At 38.5% G+C, this 25,698-nt stretch overlaps 1 protein-coding gene across 5 annotated transcripts in view; it reads right to left on the bottom strand.

Annotated features, from left to right (window-relative positions):
• RUNX1T1 (RUNX1 partner transcriptional co-repressor 1) overlaps positions 1-25,698 on the bottom strand; it is a 107,685-nt gene that overhangs the window by 12,183 nt on the left and 69,804 nt on the right. For all 5 annotated transcript variants that reach the window (XM_042808944.1, XM_042808940.1, XM_042808943.1 and 2 more), the window contains 5 exons: positions 21,036-21,217; positions 14,697-14,947; positions 13,461-13,546; positions 12,678-12,879; positions 4,436-4,504 (listed from right to left, as the gene is read on the bottom strand). In XM_042808944.1, the coding sequence (XP_042664878.1) occupies positions 4,436-4,504; positions 12,678-12,879; positions 13,461-13,546; positions 14,697-14,947; positions 21,036-21,217 (790 nt within the window). The remainder of the gene's footprint in view (positions 1-4,435; positions 4,505-12,677; positions 12,880-13,460; positions 13,547-14,696; positions 14,948-21,035; positions 21,218-25,698) is intronic.

The following is a 25,698-nucleotide window of genomic DNA, read 5'->3' as shown; positions in this document are numbered from 1 at the left end:
ATACAGGCACTAAGTCAGTAGCTGTCCTGAGTTTTGATGCCTATACCTCTCTGAATTTGTTATTTCAAAAAAGCTGCAACACAAAGTCTCCATTTTCAACAATAACACAAAGTACAACTGCAAAAGAGACTTATTTTCAATCCACGCACCCGCTAAAGTTGCATTAATTAAAATGAAAGAAGCATTCTATTATTTGATGCCTGTATGGCAGTGAGATATGTGTCAGCTGATTTTTTGGGGTGGGGAAAGGGAGATTAAGAGATAAAACTTATGCCTCTATTTTTATGAGGCTGAAAATATGCCCTTATATTACCCTACCATAACTGTTGTTTAGGGGAAAGCCTCAGGAGAGATAAAAATCATATCCTTCAACCACACAGCCAAGGCTTAATTTACTTTGAATATTCAAGGTGAATTAAAATTCTATCTAAGTGGCAATACAGGACAATAATTTTTGCTTACGATCAAAGCTGCAGCTAGACTAATTGTCTATGCAAATCAGGCAATTTATATTTAAATTATGCATTCCTATTCTAGTCCCACAGGCATGCACAGATCAGCAAAGGGAATTGGTAGGACATTTGCAAGGTGCTTGAATATTTATTACCAACTGCAAACATTCACTGATTGTGAGAAGAGAAATATACACAGGCAAAAATACAGATGCAATTTTATTACCATTTTCATAAAAATGAGGCAACTTAAATACAGACGTTTTGCGTCTATGAACTGCAGTTATTAACAAAGCAAATTTCTTTGAGAAAATCTGTATTCTTGCTGGTATTTACTATGGAAGAGAAATTAGCTTTGTTAGGCATTATGCACTTTCAATATATGATGCAAGCTTAGTCTTACGCTGAGATGTTTGCAGTGCTTAGAAATGCTAGTTTGAACAACTGTTTTAAACTGGAAGCAGAGTACTCCAACATTTTACAAAGACTTCTAATGTTACAATTTTAATCCTACCTAGCTACGTTTCTTCAGACCAGATATAGAAATAGAACCGTGTATTTTCACTTCTTTTGCAATGCTTTTGAGTGTATGGAGTATTTATGAGGCCATATCCCAAAGGAAAAGGAATTATACTTTATGCTAAAGTACAAACTACGGATTGGTATTTCCATTACTTTTGACAGCAGAATTCGTGCAATGAAATACCTGAAAGTGAAAGCAAAGAGTTACAGCCTTGTGCTTTTTGGTCACATCATCTCAATATAAACAGACAAAATTTCCCATCATCCATTTTCTCACATCTCCTTGAAAGTTTTCAGTACCTACAGATATCTCATAGGCATAGAACACAGGCTTCATAGCTTCAGATAAGGGCACTAGTGACACTGACCCTTGACAATAGTCAGAGAGAAGACCAAGAATGAAAGCTTCACAGAATACTGCCACTTTTCCACAAAAAGGAAGAAATATTAGATTCTAACATCTGAAAATACAAATCGAAAAATTTTAAAATCAAACATCTAAGATGCATTTAAGTGCATCTTTCATTTTCTAGGTTGTGCTAAGCAGTCTTGGTATAATTTCTCTAGGTATCTTCAGAATGCAACTAAAATCTTTCAATGTGAATAACACTAACTTACGAAATAAGCTCCAGGGAGCAGATAGCTTATGTGGAATAGACGTTACTCAACATGATCAGAGGTCCTAGATGTTGACTCAGGAGAAGCACTCAAGTCATCATTCACTGCTGAAACTGTACATGACTCACCAGTCAATTCCCAGCCACTTCTCTTGTATCATGGGCATACTAGATCTACATCATGACAAAAGAAGTGATGGACGGGACAGGGATGAGGTGCTGTGTCAACCATGACATCTGCATCATCTCCTTCTCTGGGAGAGCAGAGTAAAGAAGGCCACTGGGAGTTGGTATCAGAAATACCCTGAAAAATGTTTATTGCCTTTGTATGAGAGAGTATGGTCACTCCATGCCTGTTTGCTAATTCCAGCACTTCCCTGTGGACTGTGACTAGCAGTAGGTCCTTATGTGTGATGGTGGATGGCTGGAAGACAGTCTCCTCATCAGATCAAAAGCAGCTAAAACAGCAACCCACAAAGGTCTGGAAACACCTCAGTATCTGACAAAGAGAAACATTTCCAGAGGGCAAATCATCTAATCTATGATCTGACTGATCCTCTTCACATGCCTGCCTTACTCTTGACTACTAAGGGCACTGAGAACTTGTCTTGAACTCTTCATCTGAATAACTATTATTCAATGACATTATTCAGGACACTGACAATTTTCCACTGATGAAACTGAATTGGATTCACATGGTTTTAATTTACAAGGTGTTAGATACTACATACTTGCTCCAGCATCACAGAAGTACATGCTTCACTTAGTATATTTGATGAATCAGACTCTAAAAGTTTAAATTGAATCTGTTTTTCAATTATTTGCTGGTTTTTGAGGGTTGCTTATAAACTGTTTTTATGCCAAATTCTTTCAATTCAATGAACTCAGCTTCCCAATCAGACATTTGCACTTAACTCAGCTGTCTACACTTTGGTCATTATGGTCATTTGAGACATCAAGATATCCACACTGAACTTGCAGCAATGACTCATGAGAGATTTGCAGACTTCTAGACTGGCAGTAGCAGCCATGCCAGGAAACTGCACAGCACCTCAAATGGCAATAGAGACTCAGCCCACAGACCTGAATTGTGCTTTTACTTCCTCGAACTGATTCTGAACCTCCAACTTCAAGCACAGCCTTTTGAAAATGAATGTCAGTGATTTAGTGAAAGCAGTATGCTTTCTGGTATGTTACTGATAGATGTATAAATATATAGATGTATATATATGTATCAGGTCAGATTTTTATTCTCCAGTTCACAGACATACTTACTAAAAGGAATCTGACTGAACGCCACAACAGAAATAGGACCAAAGAAACTTAAAACTTTGTTTTAAAATAACTGATGATACAAATGTTCACAAGATGACACATCACAGCTCCTTTAAAATGCTATCTCTGTATAAACACAACATGAATGCACATCCAATTTTACATGTCAGGCCAAAAGCTTCCATTAAACTTCTATTGCTAGCTTATAAAGAAATTTCTTCTACGGTACTGCAACTAGAAATCAAAAATAACCTGAAACACTAAGCAACATTAAAACCCAGTTATTTCAAGAAAAACCAAATTCCTGAAATTCTAATGAATAATGCTTCTCTATGAGGATTCCTGGAACTGCATATTTTTTTCTTATTTTTCAGCTACAATGTTAACATGAACATGGCAAAACAAACTATGAAAAATATTTGGGCCATAAAACAGCATTAAGTTACAAAGCTACATAATCCTTGGACAAAAGAAGAATTTGTAAATACTTATTTTTCACAGAAATGGCAATGTTTCCAAAAGAACTAATTAACATACTGACAAATGTTAACTGTTAGTGATGAATCTGCATTATATTAACAACACAACCTCTTGTCTGATGTGACAATATGCCAGCAAAACATTCGTACATGTGTGTCCTGTATCGTGTCTAAAATACACCAAGCAATTAAAGGGTGTTTGATCAGAAAGCATTGGAACTGCTACATATTTGCCATTTAATCATTAACTGCTGGGCAGAAAGTTTCAGTACATGGTTGTAGAGGTGTTCAAAAGATATCTTTGTCACTCTGTGTGCGTGTGTAAGCATAAGTGAGAGTACATGCTCAACTACCTAGTTTTCGTTCAACTAACTCCTGGCCCCTCTGAAAACAAAGATGCTCTGATAGTGATGGTGAGAGAGTAAAGGCTTCTCTTTAGTAGCCTAGCAGGATCCTTGCCAGGAGACTCCTTGGCTCAGGCAGAACTTCTGAGTGTTTAAACAAATTCTTCACATCCACATCTGCCCATGTTGCTTTCAACTTCAAGGAAGACATGAATGTCCATGTAACCACTGGGAGCATTTATGGAGACAATCTTGCTTGACTCCTTGAACACCTAGCAGGAGCATGAGCCCAGGCTTCACTTAGGGCTAATTGTCACAAAATCTTACTAAAAGAACAGCCACACTACAGCTCCTTTGGGAATATACTCTGTAGGGAATTCTCACATTAAATAGGTGAGAACCCTAAAATTGGGGGGAGGGGGGAAGAGAGGAAAGTCACAAAAAAATTTTTTTTTAAATTATTGTCATGTTGAAACTTTAGCATATCAAGTTTTAGCCTGAAACCTTTATAATTCTCGAAAATAGGAGTCCATGATGGAAGCAGCAATAGTTCCTTAACTACAGCAGCAGATGCTTCCATTATGAAGATTATTTCATGTTCTGATCGGTTCCAGTTTAAGATTATTAAATACAATTTCTTCTTGTTACTAGTAAGCCCTTTTTTTTTTTTTATTCCTCACATCAGTGTGTTAACAACTGCACACAGCTGCCAGAATACCAAGCTCTTGTTTTTAAACAGTTCTTACCAGCTTTCTTCCAGATCTCCTCTGGCACGTATCCAGATGCAGGCCTGTGAAGGAATTCCCGATGCGATTCTACAGGAGGAGAGAGGGGGAGGAGGGGGAAAAAGAAAGAGCATGGTAAGCAACACATGGGGATTGAACCAGACTCCAAGAAACACCTTTTCGCATTCCCTGTTGCTCAGGAAAAACTGCATGGAGTTTTTCTTTATGCAGAATAAGCAGGACACTGCGACAGTCACTCAGGAATGCCACGCAGACTGGATTGATGTTTAGGGCTCCAATGTCTCATCTTAAGCCAAGCTGAGACTTGTTGGCTTTATTTTTATCCTGCAGTTTCAAGTCATCCCTGTATGACAGCTTTTAAAGCTGGCTTTGAGAGACTGACTGAGAGGTGACATGCTTCATCCTTTGTAATTACGCTTAGAAAAGAAAGAAGAAAGCGCAAGCAGCCTGTGCTTGGCACTTCTGGCTCTGCACACACAGGCCGGCTGCTGACGGCTAAGATAAAAAGCAAGATGTCAATCCCATCATCAGTGAGTGATCTGCAGAGAAAGGAGGGGTGTTTCTGTATGCTCAGAGCTATGCTTTCCTGTCTCTGACCCGTGTGGGGAACTGCAGCCACACAAGTTTGAAAAACAGAGCCTTTAACTTTAGGTTAAGCTCCCACATGCATCCACCACGCAGCCTCAAGGGAGCACAGAACTCACCCACATATTTCCATCACATTTTGACAGTCCTTGCCCCCCTCCTCTCCTTCTTCCAAGGGTTTAACCTCTGCGCCCGAGCCTAAGAACTCTGAAATCAGCAAGATCCCGTCCACACTGACTTCAAAGCCACAGGATCAGACAAGGCAGAAAAAAAACCCCTCACTTTGACCTGAAATTCAGCACACAGATCCACAGCAGATGAAAGCTGCTCTTTTCAAATATGGTTTCAAATATAATTTTTAAAATGATCAACTGTATGTTGAAGTAACGCAGGAGAAATGTTTCTAAAAATATTTATATTTACAATGCACATTATTGCCTGCGTGACAGAACTCAATTGTCGCAGTAAGTTTTTTTTACATCAGAAAGGTTTTGCATCTTCGAAGAGATTTCGCTTGAAATTAAGCATCCTTTATAATGTCTGAGTTTGAATTGGGACAAAAATGCACACATAATTCTTTTTAATTTTTACTGAGTATATTCATTTTAGTATATTAAATTCATTCTAAGATATCTTGTCAGAAATTAGTCCTTTGATGATAATGGTTAACCACTGGGTTTAGCAAATTGGGTTTTTTATCCCTTTATATAGACATGCAGTACTGTTTATATACAGTAGGCTACAGAAACTTGAAAAAACACATTTAGAGGCTGATGTTTGATCCTGCGGCTGGCTACCAGAGATGGGAGTGATGGGGCAGGTTCAGCAGGCAGGCAGCAGGGAATCCTGCTCCCTGCCTGCTGCTCCACAGACACAGTTTCCAGCACAGGAATCTGCAGACTCCAACAGGGCAGACTGCAGTTTCCCATCTGACAGGCAGCTGAGTGGATTTCCCCAGCTCTTCTGTTTATCTCTAAAAATGAATTTTTATGGGCAGAATTTCACACCTCTCAAACACCAAACAATTGGGGGGGGGCCCCAAGGGGGCGGGAGGGGGGGTGGTACTTAAAGTTGTGTGCAAGAATAGCTAACTATGTACGTTGGTTTAATTGACGTGGTAGAGGACGTCAGCCCCAATGCTGGAAACGTGCAAATAATTGGTATCAGCTGGCCCATGTGATACTTGAGACTACAAATACAATTGTGTACACTTCTCCTGTCCTTTGGAGGTGTTAAAGCTTATGGGAACAGTGTCAGTTCAGCCAGTGACAGAGTAGGCAGAAGAAAGCTCAGGAAAACTGAAGGTGAAAAAATGAAAACACTCTTATTTGCTTTCCTGCAGTAAACACAAGACACGGCCAGAGTCCAAATGTGGCAGAACAAAAGGTTGTTATGTTTGCATCATGTGTTTTGTGCTGAATTTTCCTTTCTGTGATTTAAGGTACTAACCACTGCGGGGGAATCACAGCCTTGATTCAAGCCCTCCACCACCACAGTATTAAAAATCATAGAATCATAGAATCGCTCAGGTTGGGAAAGATCTTAAAGATCATTAAGTCCAATCATGACCTAACCATGCTACCCTAACTCCAACAACCCTCCGCTAGATTGTGTCCCTGAGCAGCACATCCAAACAGTTTTTAAACACATCCAGGGATGGTGACTCAACCACCTCCATGGGGAGCCTATTCCAGTGCTTAACAACCCTTGCTGTAAAGAAGTTTTTCCCCATATCCAACCTAGACTTACCCTGGCAATGGAGAGATGTGGAGCTGATTTTTCAGTACACATGACTTTCCAAAAATGGAATCCAATGACATAAATGACCAGATTGCCAGCTAATTGTTAAAATTTCCAAAACATAAACATCAATCAAGCTTATTCCAACCACAAATTATTTACATGAGGAATGAGATCCTCTGCAAGAAGAATTAAATCAAGAGCTTGTGAGAGACTTTCCCATCGTTTGGAATGGCACACAAGAAAAGACAAGAAGCACTTATGAAGATAATAAAATACATATTTTCCAAGCAAGACAAATATTATTAACATGACTATTGTTTAGTCAGTGGTGATGAGTCCCTGAAACAATTTTCTTCTGGGGGTAAAACTACAGGATGTGACCAGAGGATATATATATATATATATATTTATATATTTTTTTTTTTAAGCTAAGGTGTGCTTCAGATTAAGAAACACAGAACTTAGTAAAAAAACAAAACTTAACAGATTTAGAAGTCTAGCAAATTCCAAACAAAAGCACCACAATCAAGCACAGGCACAAAAAAGCCCAGCAAGGAACATAAAAAGTACATATAAGTAAGCATAGCCAGTACTCGCCTACTAAGAATTTAAATGAATTAAAATAAGAGACCTTGAAATTTAAAGTGATTTTGGAACTTTTTTTTTTTTTTTTTTTTTAATAATTTTAATGTCAAATATATCCTTCAGGAAAAAACGTTGCTGAACTGGCACATAAGAAAAAAGATGAAGATACAAAATTTTCTCTCCATTTTAGCCCTCATACACTACTGCACAGTAGGCAAGGATATATTCTGTAAAATGTTTCTAGTGTATTCTGGATTTTTTAAAAGAAAAAGGAAAACATTCACACACACGCACAAATCCTACAGTCAAGTATGGTGCCAGATTCCATTCCAACTACGGTGCATTAATTCTAAGAGTGTTATGCCCACAAGAATCATCAACTGTGAAGTGACTGACCGTGTTTCTGGTGTTCAACCAGTAGGAATTACTTACAGGCTACTTATTTTTGGTGGTTTTAAGATAAAGGTAATTGGTACTAGAAGTAGTGAAAGAGGGAAATGAGAAAAGTATTAAGAGCACAAATAAAAATGGGTCTGGGAAGCAAAGCAGAAGAAAATCTAGAACCAAAAAAAGGAGATGAACTTTCACATTATAAGAACCAAACCTGGGAAAATAGAATAGAAATACTTAAAAGTAAATTGTGTTCAAAAAAATCTAATCCATGTTTGGAAAGATGGAATGGAGGTGAGTTGAAAATATAAAATAATGGAAGTTTTTGTCACTAGATAATGACATCCAAGTTTATAATCACAAAACAGTAAGAAAGGGAAATGAACAGCTGATCATTTGAGCACCTTTTAAGTCAGAAACACAGACTGATTAACATATGAAAAATACAGAGATTTATTTGTATTTATACGTATTATATGTGCAAGTTTTGCTTCATTCTACCCTACAATAAATATAACACAACTGGTGAGACACTGGTAACAAAGAAAAAACCCCTCAGAGAAATAAATATTAAACATTCACCACCCTTTCTTTTTAAGCATCAGGCTCAGAAGTTGAAGTATAAATCTGAAGAAGTGTAATACTAAGTGAAATAACTTTGCCAACTTTGATGAAGGACATGAGTTTCAAGTATTTGTGTACATCTTTCCTCCTCTGCCCTCTAATACGTTTTTGTGGCTACTGTAACACTCCTTGAACACTCATGAAATCATATTAAAAATATAGTTGTGCTCTCATTTTAAAGGACTAAGAAAAGTAGTGCATTGCTGTATCATCTCCTCCGCTATCCTCAACCAAGATGCAATTTCCAGCAACTAGCAGCAGTAGATACTTTCCTCTACCATGTCACTTGTGAGTTGTTTTGCAGAGCACAACAGTGACAAGTGTAGTATAAAGAACAGGTAAAAGTTACCCAAAGCAGTCAGAACTGAACACTGAAAACACAAATGCCGCTGGTTTCTGTGGTCGCAGCCCTACCCTGCAGCCTGCAATTCATGCTCCCACAATCCAGCCCAAACCTCCTGTGCAGCTTGTGGATTAAGAGCAATATTTAATAACATCAGTGACCAGTATTACAGAGGCTTTATATTCTAGAATTACAAATCATAAATTTTACTGTGATACTGACAGCATCTCTGTTAGCTCATGTTGAGAATGTGACACGTATTGCAGCAATGCTGATTATCTGCAAAGGGCAAAGGAAAAGATTTTGTAACTGTGGCACAAACAAATATCAGCAGGAATGCCCTAGTTAACACTGGAAGTACTAGGGTAAGCAACATTTGATACAACATAAACAAACTCTGGAAGGACTAAATATTTAAAGTGTATTAACAAATGGCTAACCCATCTATTTTTGACAAATTCATATACTTCTGAGAATTGTAGCTTCCTGGGGGCAAATCTTGCACATATTGGCACTCTTAAGTCAGAGATTTCAAACAAAACGAAACAAATTGTAAGATTACCATTCCAATAAATTCACCAAATATCAACTCTGCTACAAACCTTGTGATGTGTGCCTATACCACTTATCTAGAGCTACAGCTGCACTCAGTAAAGTTACAGATCTTGTTCATAACCCACGATGTCGAAGAACACTCATCTTTAATTTATCCTACTGTGTGTATTTCAGTATACATTCTCTGATATGTGTAATTATTCACTATTAGGACTAAAGTGATTCAGTCCTCTTGCAGTATGCAGTACTGAAATGCTTCAGCAGAAATGGAAGAGTCAGATGATGTATTATTTACTTCATGGACCATCACAGTTCATCAAGTGAATATATATAAAGTATGAGTCATTTTTAGACTTTCATAAACATGTATTATTCAGACTAAAATGAATGGACCTATCTTACCTTCAGTATGCTATCAGAGAATAATGGCATCTTGTAACCTGTTGTAAGTGGCTAATGCATGTATGGGATTCCATTGCACTAAAACTGATAATAAAATATATCATTTGACTTCTTAATTAAAAATATCAACAGGAAAATGCTCATCAGATACTGTGAACCATCAAGTTCAGAATGATTTACAGAGATGTCAAATTAAAAGAAGCATAAAATACACCTTGCAGGAATGGTCTACTGATTCAAAATGACCAGAATTTTCTTCACGTTCCTTTGGATGCAACCAGCAATTCTAAATTTCAGTTTGGAATATTTCAGGAAGTGCTATCAATGAAGACCACGACATAATGCTTATGACTTATCACTCCAAATGATGCTATTTTGATCATACACAGAAAGAAACAAAGACACAGATACTGTAGCCATATGGCCCTCCGCCCCCCCCTCTCCCCTCACCCCTTGCTAGTAGAGATGACAAGATGGATTTAAAGGGTGGATTACTTCATTTAAAAGTAAGTACAGGAGAGAAACACTGACATTTACAATCCGTGCAGCAAATAGCTATATTTATATGTTGTGGCACTTTAATTAAAATATTGGAGAAATTTTTCAATCCCTCCCTCTTCGCTTCAAAGCTAAAATAAAATTCCCTAAGCAGAAGAGCATCAAAACTCACAGGCACCGCTTCAATTTTATTATCCTTCTGAATGTTCACAGTTTTCATTTAGTTAACCAGATTACTTGAGAAAATTATTAAACTTCCATAGTCTCTGTGCACTCTTGTGCTTTATATTCCAGCTATAAAAGCCCTTCTTATCAATACTTAGGACTGATGTGAATACTACAGTACTGAAGTGATCAAAGTTACATGTCCACAAGTCCAGGGGAGCAGTTTTTAAAGCAAAATAACTGAAATGTGGCACATTGAAATTGGAATGGACTGACTCCAACCAGTTAAATTATATCCACAGTGCTGCAGAGATGTCATCGACTCTTTCTAAGCAAACAGACTTTTTTCCAAAAACAGGTTTTTTTCCAACCAAACATAACAATAAAATAGGGATCTGACTGTACTTCTTACGATCATTTTATCTTTTGCGAGTATGGTTGTTAAGGCTATCTTTCTTGGACTGCAGATCTCTGAAATTCTGGTGAATGTCCCGAGTTTCAATTTATTGGTGGGAATTATAATAAAAATGCAGTTTCCTTCCACTTCTTTTACATACAAATTATACAAATTATACTTAGAAGCTCTTTTTGCACTGTAGCTTTACTAGGGATGGCTGCCACTGCCTTTCATCCAGGGGTTTCCTCGAATGCTTTTCCTGAAGCTGGAGATGTGACTAGCATTTCAGATGTCATATTTATGAGCCTTTCTTTACGTTACATTTAACGCTATTCGTACAAGCCATTACCTGAACACTTCTTTCTGAGAAGGGCTTCTCTAGGGACTAAGCTTATTAGTGAAGTTGGGAACAGCATTTCCATAACCTCTCCTTTCACTGACTGAAGCTAATTTATAGAGCTATTGGCTCAGATCATTTGACAGACACAAAAAAATGGTGTGTTTGTTATCAAGAGACAATAAATATTACAGTAAGAATCCAGAGATTTACAAAAAGGATAATGGAGAAGGCATTAGATTTGGTTTTCTGCTTCTCTATTTACAATTAAGTTACAGATTTCATAAATTATTTTTCAGGGCAAAGGCAAAAAAACAGATTTAAATGAAATACACTTGTGAAACAGCATACATGTACGATTCTGCTAATGACAATGATTTACAATGATTTTAAGTAGATAGCATTTGATATGCATATTTTTAAAAAGATAAATATTACTAAAACAATCATAGTTTGCTGTCCTCTTTTAAATAACAGAGAACAATAAAAAGTATTCACCAAGATGGGACTCTTTATTTCACTTGTCATAAAAGTGAAGGGATGAGGCAAACGCCAACCAACATATTAATAACATACAGAAAGCCCACAGAATAAAATCTTCTGTTTACACAGTCATCCTAGAATTGTTTTTGGATGTACTTTGTGTGTGTGACTGTTAAGTCAGCATGGGGTGAACATCCACCTGCTTAGTCTGCTTCTTGTAGTTAAGCACTGAGTTCTGCTGGGCTCAAAGCATGAAGCACACCACCTAGCTCAGACAGCTCTGCACAGAATGCAGCAGTGAACACAAATACATGTGCATGGTTGTGGGCATCACAGATGTTGCTACTTCTTTCTTACATGGAAACCAAGTACAGCCAAGAAATGTCCTTATCTTTATATATTTCTTCATTTCATTGCATCATATAATGGCTTGTGTTGGAAGGGACCTTAAAGGTCATCTAGTTTCAACCTTCCTGCTATAGGCAGGCTTTCTGAAAGGTCCACCCCAACTAGCCTTAAACACCTCCAAGGATGGGGCATACGCAGCTTCCCTGGGTAGCCTGTGCCAGTGCCTCGCTGCCTTCTGAGCCAAGACTTTCCTCCCAGCTTCTAAACTACATCTTCTTTCTTTTAGTTTAAATCCATTCCCCCTGTCATTACACTCCCTTACAGTGAGTCCCATTTCCTTAGAAAAGGAAAATTCCAAGTTAACTCATTTGACCTCAGAATGGTAAAGCCCTTCACTTTAGAGTGCTAACAATCCAGAAGCACCTATAGATTTCCTTAATCAAGTAGATAAGGGGGGGAGAGAGAGTCAGGGTTGGTGCAGTTCTCATTGCTGTGCCAGCCCTGCACGAAGGCTGTCCCTCTGCCCCACCACCCTCAGACATTTCTGAAAGAAACGCAAATTATCAGGAATCACCACCAAACCCAAACCATATCACCCATAAATGAGGTTATTTGGGCATAGTATTATATATCAATATAATACATAGTTATAGTTAATTTAGTATTCACCAGAGACGAATACTGTATCCCTACTAGGAAAGAATCAGGTGAGCAAATGCAAACACCATCTAGCATTTAGCTGAGCGGAAACGAGACCAGAAAACAATATTTAATGAGGATACTGTACCTAATGTAACTGGATCTGGATTCACTGGACTCTGCTGTCTGGAATGACTGCTGCTGCTGTTACCACCTTTTTTTAAATCTTCTGCATCACTGTACCGCCGTATCCAGTAATTCAGCTCCTCACGGTCTGCTTCTTGACATCGCCGAAGTACAGTGAGAGATCGCCTAGTTTTTTCCACCATGTCCATTATACAGTTTAACAGCTAGCCACAGCAGAGAAATAAAAAAGAATATTTTATTCATAAATTGACACTACAATAAATGTTTATATGCTCAGTGCTTGGGCTTTACGAATGAAGGTGTCTCTCTATGTTTTTCTAAACACACCTGAAAAAATCTAGTCTTAAGAATAATGATTCCTTCTTTAACTCATTATCTTAAACTGTAAAGATATAGATTCTTGGAAGAAAGGGAAAAGAAGTAAACTGAAAGGACTGTAGTACCATTACCAGTATCACACAGCACCACAAAGGCCTGGTGACATGACCCAGAATTGATGTTTACAAATGTTCTCAAGAGCTAACAATCTCCAATTAACCAGTTCTAAAACTGACGGCCATGTGTCTCATACTCAGTGCCTACACAGCAGAGTCCTTTCCCCATTTGGTAGTCTGTAATAACTAGGATACTCCAATTTGCATACATATTTGAACAGCAGGCCTAATATGAGCTAGCTAACAGGGAACATCAAGCCCCCAGCTTTAATCAACAGTATTTTCCAAAAAAATGCCTGTGTTAGAGAGCTCCTTTTAGACAATTACACATAAGCGCATTTAGCCCTTACATGGTCAAGGTGTTTCCACTCTTCTGCCCATTCTCTGTCTGTTAGTCTGTGATCAATCATTTCTTCTTGACGTGTGCCATGCAACCCTGCCAAAAAGGAGCAAATCATGTTTACAGTGTTGGAAGTCCTCTAGGGGAAAAGAAAAAAAGAAAGAAGAGCCCACTGAATATATGTGTCTATCTACATATCATATATCAGCTGGTCTATTAGAGGAATACCACCACAAAAATAAACAGATACTTAAAAACTACATTAAAAGCTGTCATTGGATTTTTCCTCACATTAGATGCTACTGTTTTACTCAATATACTGTCTTCAATTCTGCAAGTTCTGCAGGCTGTAAGATAACCTCTCAAATAAAGCTATAACTCTTTCTGAAATATACAGTAATATAATGCAATATATCATTTTTCATTTGCACTTCTTGAAGAAGTCAGAAAGGCACTTATTTCGGAACTGTATCAAATATTAGCTGTACTTCAAAAGTTGAAAAAATATTAGTGTAAACTTAAAAGTTATTTCACTAAATGCAGTAATTGCTACCATATCAACAGAGCATCATTAAGGGTTCATCCCTTCACAGATGTTTTAAACAACTTGTGGTTAAAATGCAGCACATAAAACACAGCAGCTGACAACATGGTAGAACCAAGTCAGTATTTATTATCAACACTCAGAGGAACTGACACTTGCTTCTTGTTTAGCCTCCTCTATACAGATGCTGAATATTTGTAAACGTTCCTCTTTTACTGAAGATTTGTTTAAAAGAAGCCAAGAACAGTATGTGCAGATGTGAAGCAAGCTAGGCAAATCCAAGAGCATCAGCCATCCCTGTAACCCAATGCATGCTGCAGCAAGTCCTGCATAGGATGTGGTGCTTCTGCAGACACATCTTCTGCAGACATCCCCACATTGCAGTGCACTGAAAGCAAGCTATACCAATTTGTTTTACTGTCCCAGATGAGATATCAGAAGAAATTTAAGATGATCCACCTATCCTTGCTTGGCAGACACCTGAGCATCTACGTTAACTATGCAGCTGTAAGAGCAGGGGTTCCTCCTTCTAATGCTCTTGCATTAGAGTGTACTAAATGCACAATTCAGTCCATTTTCAAAAATACAAATCTGCAATAAAACCAGGAAAAGCAGCTAGATGGACAAACAGCAAAAAAGGCTACATCTTACAAAGGAAAAAGAAACCTCAAAAAAGCAATGCAGAAAATCAACATGCCTTACCCATAGGTCTGTTTCTGTCCCTGAGGTCCCTGTGGTTGGGGTGTCTGTATGAGTCCCTGTAGTGGTGGGCAATGGCCATATCATCCAAACGATAATGCTGAGGTGGAGGTGGGGTGGGATGAGGCAGACCATTGGGCTGATAAGATAAGCCATTATTTGGACTGTACCGCTGGCCTGGGCTAATAGTGCAGGGCCGCTTGCTTGGATGCTCTGAGTGCAAAGGCTCTCTGTCAAAGCCGTTTTCTTTGGTTCTGAAAAATAAAAGAAAGGAACCTTAATTCACTTTGTGAACAGAGCTGTTCAGGTACACTCATGCCCACCTACACAGGGAGCTTTAGGATCGTTGCTCCAAATAAGGGGTACAAAATATTTTGTAAGACTGCTTTATTCAAAACATACAGTGGACACTATTCATCTAGTCTAACTGCCCCCACAGATTCAAGAAATACTTGCAGTGAACCCTTCCAGTGCGACAGCTTTAAGAGCTGGGCCAGAGAGGATATTGTTCACCCAAATCACCTGATGACCTGATGGTTACTTATGTAACTGCAGAACTGAAGCAGTCAACCGATACATGAATCCAGAGGCCAAGCAAGGATCACAATATATTTTTAATGACTCCTGGTATGATGGAATCTGTTTGCAATAACTTTCAATAGGTATTGATGTTTTTGACATCTCTCGAAGACAATTTTTAAAATTCAGTTGTCTTTTTTCCATGTATCTACTCAAACTCAACATTCAGATTTTTCAGTCGTAATGTTACTATGCAAGCAAAATATGGGTTCTTTTGTACGCATAAGCCAAACTATTTATTTGTGAAAGTATCCTATGCTAATGAAGTCCCTAACAAAGATGGGGAAAGAAATCAGAAACTGTAAATTAACTTCACTGACATGCTTAGATAGCTCAGTGTAGGAAAAGCAAATCAGAAAACTGTGGCAAGGAGGAAAACAATCAAAGAAAATCCAAGTTTGATTTTCTATGTAATAGTGGATGGCAACACTACTATTGTACTATTATTGTACAAATGTCTGTAGTTGCTCCTTACTCTACAGGCACTTCTGTGTCTATTTTTAGGAATGCTCTATATTTAATTAACTGTAATTCACTGCTCTATGTAAAAACATAAAAAAAAAAAAAAAAAAAAAAAACACCAGCATATTGATAATGCTTCATTGGAGAAAATCCTTATTTTGCTTGTGTTCCAAAAGATCTTGACATCATCTTGCTAACCCTTTATATTAATAAAATTAAACTCCTGATAATTACAAATGGCTTATAAGAAGCACAGCTCTAGGTGCTGTGAGTATCTTTCTCCTTATTGAGGAGCACAAGAGCTTCTTCAAACAAAAAGATTTTGTTAACAGTTATTGAAGCCGGCCCTTATGCTCAGGTACCTTCCACGTGAATTCACTGTTAAGAGATGTGAGGGTTCAGCCACCACATCATCACTTTCAAAAGGCTCAAAACAATCATAATAATTCCATTTCCTTCTCAGTCAAAATTAGAGATATTCTAACATTCTGGGTTTCTTTTTTCTTAAAAATATCCTACATTTACTTTGTAGGCAGCTGTCATAAATGTAGAACCATTACATGACATGCTCACGTGCCATACAATCTTTTCTAGCAGTCACAGAGGATGACTAATTAGCAAAAAGCCTTTTCCAGTTAACGTATTTAAAATCGTGTTATTTATATCCACGCATTCATTCACCAAAATAAAAACTCATATTGGTCCAAGTTCCTTTGCTTTACTGTAGTAGCATGTAAACTTCAGAAGTTGTAAACAAAATATAGTGAACACTTTGTTCATGACATGTCATGAACAAATTACTAAAATGTGTTGTCTCCTCAGGTGTCAGTTTTTCTCTCTTGCAGTGACTGATGGTTCCCAGTGTTATTACAGAAACAGATTGATCTTTTTAATGAGCTAGTTTAATAGACTCCAAAATCTCACCGTGGCTGCTCATCCGTGTCAGACCATATGCACCAAGAAAACATTCAGTAAAACACGAAGCTCTGCTGTCAGATTGCTCTATAAAACCTCACATAGAGTAGCTTTGGATAGGCAGATAAATAACTAGAACTAGAAAATGCATATGCCAAAAAGACTCTGAAATTATAAGCAGTGAGAATTACTGAAGATATATTTTCCTTAACAAAAAATGAAGAGGTGCATGTGTTTATCTGCAATACACTCATTCTACCTTCTTCACTTAATCCCTTACTGAATTTTTATGTCTGTTGGAGTCAACACTATGCAGCTATCTGTGCCTGAAAGAATAATGTAAATACGGAAGGATATGTGTGCATATTTTCTCATATACATGTGTGTCTATAATCTATATATATCATTATCAAATATACACACACATCTAAATATGATATACATGATAAATGGTAATGTATGATGATATATAATGGGATGTATATCCCATTTCCCATGGGAAGTGAAAAAATAACACATTTACTCTAGCGACAGACACATCTCCAAACAAAATTGCTCCAACCACACTTAGTTCTCCTTGAAAGATGTTGCCTTTCAGGCACTTTTTGCCACATATTTAACAACAGGGTCATAGAAATCCCTCCTCTAAAAAGACGCCTATTATCTTCCACTGTATATTTATTAGTATATTTGAAATCTACTTAAGACATCTCAACAAAAGATCTATGTTTCCTCCTGCTGCTCTGTAAACAATTAAAATAATGTATATCTTAGTAAGTATCAAGCTAGACAAGCTAGACAAGTATTTGGTTTCTATACTTGGTCTGGGCATGCTCTAACTCTAAGGACAGTTTTTTTGTGGTTTATTTAAGCATGTATATTATATATATACGTGTGTGTGTGTGTATATATATGTATATATATACACACACACATATACATTTAATATATACATACATGTATATATACACACACACATATATTCATTATATTTTATTTTATATTATATATAATTTTATACATTATATATATTATACTATCTATAGCATATGTATTTTTAATACATAAATATATACATATAAATATATTTATATAGGCATAATATAAATAAAATATAAATAAAATAAATATTATATATTTATATTTTATTATGTTTTATTTATTTATTTATTCATTGCATTGTTTCAATGATACACAACAGTGATCCAGGAACTATTAACCAATGATAGGGTTATTTGATTCTGCAGACAAAGAAACAAAAAGTACAACTATCCTCGAGCTCAAGGAGCTATTCTAATGGTTGAAGTAGGCAGTTTTTCCAGGTCTTTTAAGATAATATCAGAGAACCTGGCAGATAGATAGATAGATAGATAGATAGATAGATAGATAGATAAACAGATAAAGGTGTGTGTCTCTGAAATACCCTTGCCCCCAGAATTAAGGTGTCTAATTCCAAGTGAGCATTCTCAGAAGCTGCCAGGCAGCTAACAGCTTCATCTGCTTGCACTGAGCAGCACAGAGCACAGGTTCTGCCACCCAATGTGCTCCCACATGAGCAGCTTTCCAAAGCTCACTCTCCACATTTCCCTCCTGGCTTGCCATAAAAGCTGCACTATGACATGGAGAGGAATTGGAGACTCCCTGAGCTGGAAGGAGCTGGAGAGTAACTTCAGCTGTAAAGGCAATAGCATCATGAACAGAGGCTTTCAAAGCAACTATGTACATTAGCATAGAAATAAAATCCATAAAACAGACTGAAACATCCCCAGGTCTAGCTCACACTTTTAATTATAAGACTTGAAAATCCAATATTCTCCTGATCTGTCGATCCCCCTGTGAACAACTCCTCATGTCCTTTCTACTCTAAGACTCATAGGGGTCCTTTCACAACTTTCACAAAGTTCTCAGACTGGTCTTCACCTTCACCATCCATCTCTCCCATACAACAGGTGAGATGGTACTTACCAAAAAACCACTGCAATTCATCATATCAAACTGAACATTAGTGGAGAAACAAAGGAATACTGTATTGCTCATTTTGTCTTTATGGTCATCTTTGAGAAGCAACTCAAACTGCTATTAACAGCAAAAGTAAGCTAAGGCTATCAGAAAGGTGCGTCCCACCCCACCTTCATACTCTGCCAAGCCTCATGGGCTTATAAGGTAATTCAGTATATTTACAGGAGAAATACCATGTCTACTACTGACACTGGACAACATCATGCTGATATTTAAATCATTCACAAGATCTACAAGATTTTAAGAGGTCTTTTTTCCCTACAGTGTATACATGTTTTGGTACGCTACTCTGCAAAGACCAAGAGCATGCAGCAGAACTGCCCCAGGGAGCTAAACCTCAGCTTTGGAAATGTTATCTCTTTATGTGGCTCAAGATCTTGCATGGAAAATGTCTGAAAATTAATCCTCTTTCTAAGATCCAGTTAGCAACTTTGTGTTAGCATCAATGGCTGTTTTAGCTCATCTTAGCTGACAGGAAAAAATAGAGAGAACAGAAAAGGTACACTACAGATCTCTTTATTTTCATGCTAGCACATCAGGATTTCCCAGAGACATCAGCCAAAGTACGCCAGTTTCAAATATTTTCCCTTTTTTTACTACTTAATGGCTAAGTTAAATCTTACTATCACTTCTACTTTTTATTTTACTATGCAATATTTTCAAGATCTAGCCTCATGAATATCTCATTCCTGTGAGCTCCAATATTTGATGTTAAATTTTGTCTCTACTAGTATTGGAAGCCTTCATTCTTTATCTGTACACTTCATAGAACCATACAATATTTGGAGTTGGCCAGGACCCATTCGGATCATAGAATCATAGAACAGCCTACATTGAGAAGGACCACAATGATCATCCAGTTTCAACCCCCCTGCTATGTGCAGGGTCGCCACCAGACCAGGCTGCCCAGAGCCACATCCAGCCTGGCCTTGAATGTCTCCAGGGATGGGGCATCCACAACCTCCTTGGGCAGCCTGGCCCCACACAAGACCACCCAGAATTCAAACCCTTTGTCTGAGAGTACTGTCCAAGCACTCCTTTGAGCTCTGTCAGCCCAGGGTTCTGCCCAACTGCTCTGGGCAGTCTGTTCCATGCCCACCACCCTCTGGTGCAGAACGTTTTGCTGATACCCAATCTGATATCCGAATTTGTGCCATCACAGCCAGCTTCCATTAAAAAGCATGTAAGAACTGCAATCTATGCAGAATCTATGTAGAATTGCAGTCCTTCCTGACTTTGTAAACCTTCACCTTAATTCTTTTATAAGGTAACTAGGATGCCTGCAACGCCTTGTGTGTGCAGCTAGCTAGACTGGGCAGAACAGCTTTATAAAAGCTTTCTATATTATAAAAGCCTGTGGCAAACAAAACTAAGAATAAATTCAATATTTTGTCCTCCCAAAGGTAACATTTGTATGCTAAATGAATTTCAAACACTAGCACAAGAAGTTGGTCAACAAGAAATGACCATAATGGTCTTTTTCTTGTACTAAACAAAGAACTAAACAAAGAACTTTACTCAAATAAGAAAAAGAGAAAATACAGTACCCAAAAGCTACTGTACACACAGGCACTTGCTCTGTTTCTGCACAGACTCTCAGCTTAACAAGACAACAGATTTCAGTGAACATTTCTCATGTTCAGAACAAATCTTAAGCACATCCTTATGCTGTGCATAAAACATGGCACAGCAGAAAGACTCAAATCCCTGACTGCACTCTGGAGCATTCCAATATCAGTATTTAGCCATCTTCACCGTATTTGCTACTTGTCCAAGAAATTACTTAATACAAATAACTTATGTATGGAGTTGGAGTGATTTACTCCACGCTTCACAGAAAAACTGAAGCAAATGGTTAGTAAGGCACTAACTGGTCAGCGTTACTTCTGTGTAGGGATGGCCATGTTGTGTCCTCAGATGATTTTACTGCATGAGTCAGTGTGTGCATATATATAAATGTACAAGTACACAAAGGCAATCTGCATGCTACACAACTGCCCTAAAGGAAAGACCTGCACCCAGGGCAGAGAATCCCAGAGCCCCAGGATGGTTGAGACTGGCAGGATCCTCTGGATCCCTCAAAATCACCCCTGCTCCAGCAGTGACACCCAGAGCAGGGGGCCCAGTTCCATGGCCAGGCACCTTCTGAAGGTCTCCAAGGAGGAGACCCCACAGCCTCTGGGCAACCTGTGCCAGTGCTCCAGTACCGCACAGCACAGGAGTGCTGCCTGGTGCTCAGAGAGAACCCCTGTGCTCCAGTTTATGCCCACTGCCTCTTGTCCTGGCACTGAACTTCCCAGCCCAGATCCCCAGCCCACCCCATGCAAGGCCAAGCATGCTGCACCCAAGAGACACAGCCATCCTCACCTGTCTGGAGTTCGCCTCTTCCCGTTTTCGTTCACATCGAGAAGCAGCTCTGAGGAGTCAACAGGTGAGGTGGTGCTGGCATCCAGAAGCAGCTGTTCGTGCTGGGCGAGGTACTGGGCTGGGTTCTGCTTGGCTAGCCTTGCACAGTGCAGCAGCTCCCGCTGCAGCAGGGGCAGATTGGCCTGCAAGGACATAGCACACATCAAGGCCAGGTAGTTCACAGGCAGTTTCATCAAGGACAAGTTAAAAAAAAAAAAAAAAAAAAATCTATCAATGGGAAACACGCTCTGGGATGAATCTGTTGCATGAATCCTGAATTAGATTTGAAATGGTTGGCTGCCTGAAATCAAACAGCTTCACTACAGGTCAGGTTGCGGCTGTACCAAGTATGTATGAAAGAAAGGGAACTCTCACAAAAACAAAACAAACCTGCAAATGCCATGAGAAAACCAGGTCTGAATTCTACACATTTAACAAGAAAAAACACCACCCTGGTTGATTTCATCTTTTTCCTTACTATCCAGAACCTAAGCTCCTATAGAGCGGCTCTGCTTGTTTCTGTTTTCCCACTGACAAACTCTTTTTGCTGTCTCCATTCAGACTGCAGTTAGCACTTAGAAATCTTTAGAAACCATAGGATCCATGTCTCTGTAAGCTACCTTCATCACCATCCTTCAAGAATAGAACTGTCCTCAGCCTTCCCCAACACGCTCACAGTCATAAGATAAAGACTACAATAAAATCTCACGTTCCAGACCTCCAGCTAATCACCTGGAGGGCTACATCCCTGTTTCATGTCACACGCAGCCTGAAATAATTTTTAATTCTTCTCTCAGGACCCCTCTGGGAGTTGCTGGACAGTTGGACAGTACCAGTACTCAAAAGAGTATTGAAAAAGCTGATTGATCCCCAGGTGGCAGATTTTCCACATTGAGCAATGCTTCTCATCCAATTTGGGACTGGAGTAGAACCACATGTCCATATGACATTTATACATCTTGGGAAACTTCTTCCTCTCCTTCCAGCACATGCATAAATACTAAGACAACTCAGCCATTTCTTACCTACACATTTGTGCTGCAAGATAATGTGCACAACCTTTCTTCTTCCATGCCCAGTGCACAGTAAATGTTGCCTGGGGCTTTTCAAGTATTAGACTACTTTCATGGTTTCATGGTTTTTAGTAACTAGATGGGAGACAAAGAACTCTCACGGTTCCCTTGCTTTTAAAGAAATTCCTTCTTGAAAAAAATTTTTTTTTTCTTTGAATAGGAGAATAGTTGTTAAGGCAAAAGATTCTGAATCTAATGTGCAGCAAAGCAAGCAAAAAAGAACAAAAGGAAGATGTCCTCAAAAAGTTTTGAGCACATGGGCTTGGGAGATTACTATGCTAGTGCTGTAATGATGGCAGATGCTCCAGGCACCTGTTGCTGTACCATAAGAGAAAATTTCCTGAGCAACGAAAGTGCCAGAACAGGGTTAATAACTATGAAGCTTTTTAACAGGATAAAAAAGTAATACCAGCAACTGCTATCACTTACTCATCTTAGGATATGAAGGAAAACAGTTCTGGAACAAGAAGGCCTTGTCAGACCTCCACAGAACACAAATGTTTTGTGAAACCATGTTAATATCAATCTCTTACTTGGTTTTGTCTAGGGTTGCCACATAACAAGGAGAGATAATAAGCAAAAGGAACCTATACTTTTAGGGTTTGGTGGGTATGGTCATAGAATCATAGAATCATAGAATCACCAAGGTTGGAAAAGACCTAAAAGATCATCCAGTCCAACCGTTCACCTATTCCCAATAGCTCCCACTAAACCATGTCCCTCAACACAACATCCAGCCTTTCCTTGAACACCCCCAGGCTCGGTGACTCCACCACCTCCCTGGGCAGCCCATTCCAGTGCCTGACCACCCTTTCTGAAAAGTAATACTTCCTCATGTCCAGCCTGAATCTCCCCTGCCGTAGCTTGAAGCCATTCCCCCTGGTCCTATCACTAATGACACGAGAGAAGAGGTGATGATGGGTTGGCAGCTGGGACTAGATGACCTTAGAGGTCTTTTCCAACCTTAATGATTCAATGATTCTATACTCATACATGGGTACTTCCAGCTCCTGGAGTCAACCAAATTTCAAGCTGGCTAGCAAAACCCTTTATTTATTTTAATCCTTTTCCTCCTAAAAAAGTTTATTCTTCCTATCTAACCATAAATATGCAGATTCGTAATTACATTTATCTTTTTTTCTAAATGCACTGTACATTTTTTACATGCAAAGAACATATATTTTTTATAAGTTACTATAGGAAACTACTAATTATGTACCTTGTAGTTTAGAATATATCTGGGTTTGTAATAGTACCAAGTAGCATTTGAATGAAAAATTAAAATATAAGTGAAGAAAAGCAGCGTTTGAAAGCATTTAGTTCAACCCAACTGCTTACAGTCTGCTCAAAACAAAAATATAAAAAAAGCTTATCAAACCATACAATAAAACATAATTGGTTTATCAGGGAAAAAATAATAAAATAATAAAATAACAACAACAACAACAATAATAATAATAGTACCACCAAAACACAGAAAACTCTCTATGTCTAGATGAAGTATATGAACTGCTACTGGTCACCATTGCTGTGATGAACAAGAACAAGTTTTTAGGAAGCTGGCAGCACTGACATTTTCCATACTGTGAGCAAGAAGAGATCAAGCTCCTAAGGAAACACAAGTGTACTTATAGATTCTGAAATCCAAATGGCCTTGGACAGAGAGGTTTATGCAGATACTCAAACTGACAGCACAGGTAGTTCTGGCAAAGTGCAGTTGCACATTTCTAAAAATGTCACTGCTGGTGCCTGCAGACAGACTTGGACACCTCTATATGTGACAGATACAAACCAACTGCAGACCAGAAGCCAGATAGCTATGTTAGAATAGCATTGCCTGGGAAAAAAAAAAACAAAACATGATGTTACTAGCTTACTGTCCCCTACAATTCTTGTGTAAAAGTGTACTTCATTCACTGGAAAATGTTCCTACTCTGCTTTGGATTGAGTTATGTGATGAGTCAAGGCTGCTTGGTCTGCTGCTTCTACTCTGGACCCATCTAGGGACATGTGTTAGGCACGCAGTGTTGGGTCGGCAGTTGGACTTGATGATCTCAGGGGTCTTTTGTAACCTCAATTATTCTATGATTGTATCCTTCAAGGTTTAGGTAGTATCTTAGCCTCCTTCGTTAGTTTTAGAAGATTTTTTTTTTTTTTTTGCCCAGCTGTCAGATCTGTTTTCCATGTTTAAATGAGCTGTTCTAACCTGAAAACAAGCCATTATTTGTGCACCTGCAAAAGAAGCTATCAGCTCTAAAAGGCTGTTTTATCATTTTAGTGCTCATTCCAGGTAATTAGCTAATAATCTTCTATTGTTGGTGTTCCTACTTTCTTCAGAATTTTAGCAACAGAAATATTTCAGTATTATAATTTAAATAAAAATGGTTTCATTAGACTACAGCACACTGAGGCTCTGATACAAGTTTTTATAAGTGCCATTTTAAATAAATGATTTACAGCCATAGTTTAGAAAGAAAAGATTTAAATTGGGAAGAATGTTTGTTCAGAGAACAAAATCATCAAATCACATATTGATATTGATACTTTGAACAAATATGTACAACACTTCTACTGAAAAGAAGTGTTGGCAGTACTGAAAATGCACCACTTAAATTTAATAAACTAAATCCTGCCTGATGTAAATATAGAAAATGTGTCCAAAATGCTCCCAACCAGCGAAGGTTTCTGCAGGTACTCAATCATCGTATCTCCCTCTGAACCAAAGCTGATGGAGAGATAAGCAAATCAATGACTATTTATTACCTGTAATAGATCAGCACTCCCTTGTGCGAGTACTGTACAAACAGATGGTGAAGGGTAGCTCCTTTCCTTGAATTATTATTACAGAAGCATTAATATAGGCTTCTTTGCAATTTAACGTTTGGTAGACCTACCAATTTGTTGTGCATCTGCACCAGACAAGGACACAGCGTGCAGAAGAGGTCTGGGCAACTTGCACGTGGGCCAGGGAACAGATCAATGGCAAAGCTGGGGACAGAATATAGGTCAGGCCTCAGGACCAACTGAGGCACAGAGCGTGCTTGCAGGGCACACAGTGGCCCTAGCTCTGGTCCTAGGAGATAATATTGCTATACTAACATAGCCCTGAATGCAAACGAACAAGCCCTGATTCTCACTGTAGATAAACGTTGTCTCAGATTGATTTTGTCTACAATAATTGAGTATAAAAAAATCCCATATATTTGTCAGGTGCTCCAGAAGAAGCATGGATAGCCTTCCAACTGAGTACTGTTCAGACAGGCAACTTGTATTTTTCCTGCCACGTAGTTGGTAGGCAATTTAGTTATGAGAATATGTGCTCTTAAAAAGGTTGAAGTACTCAAATATTGCCTTCAAGCATGGTGCTATACATGAGCATGCTTCTTCACTCCTCTTCTTATCAGGCAGAGACTCTAGCAGGGTAGGCTGTGATAGGATAAGGGGAAACACTTTCAAACTCAAAGAGGAGAGATTTAGATTGGATGTAAGGAAGAAGTTTTTTACGATAAGGGTGGAGAGGCCCTGGAACAGGTCGACCAGAGAGGTGGTGG

The sequence above is a fragment of the Centrocercus urophasianus genome, unplaced genomic scaffold (assembly GCF_019232065.1).
Source record: "Centrocercus urophasianus isolate 14NV4802_14NV808 unplaced genomic scaffold, USGS_Curo_1.0 seq_11, whole genome shotgun sequence".
Taxonomy (NCBI): domain Eukaryota; kingdom Metazoa; phylum Chordata; class Aves; order Galliformes; family Phasianidae; genus Centrocercus; species Centrocercus urophasianus.
The sequence above is the reverse complement of the archived record's forward strand: the minus strand, read 5'-3'. Positions and strand labels throughout refer to the sequence as shown.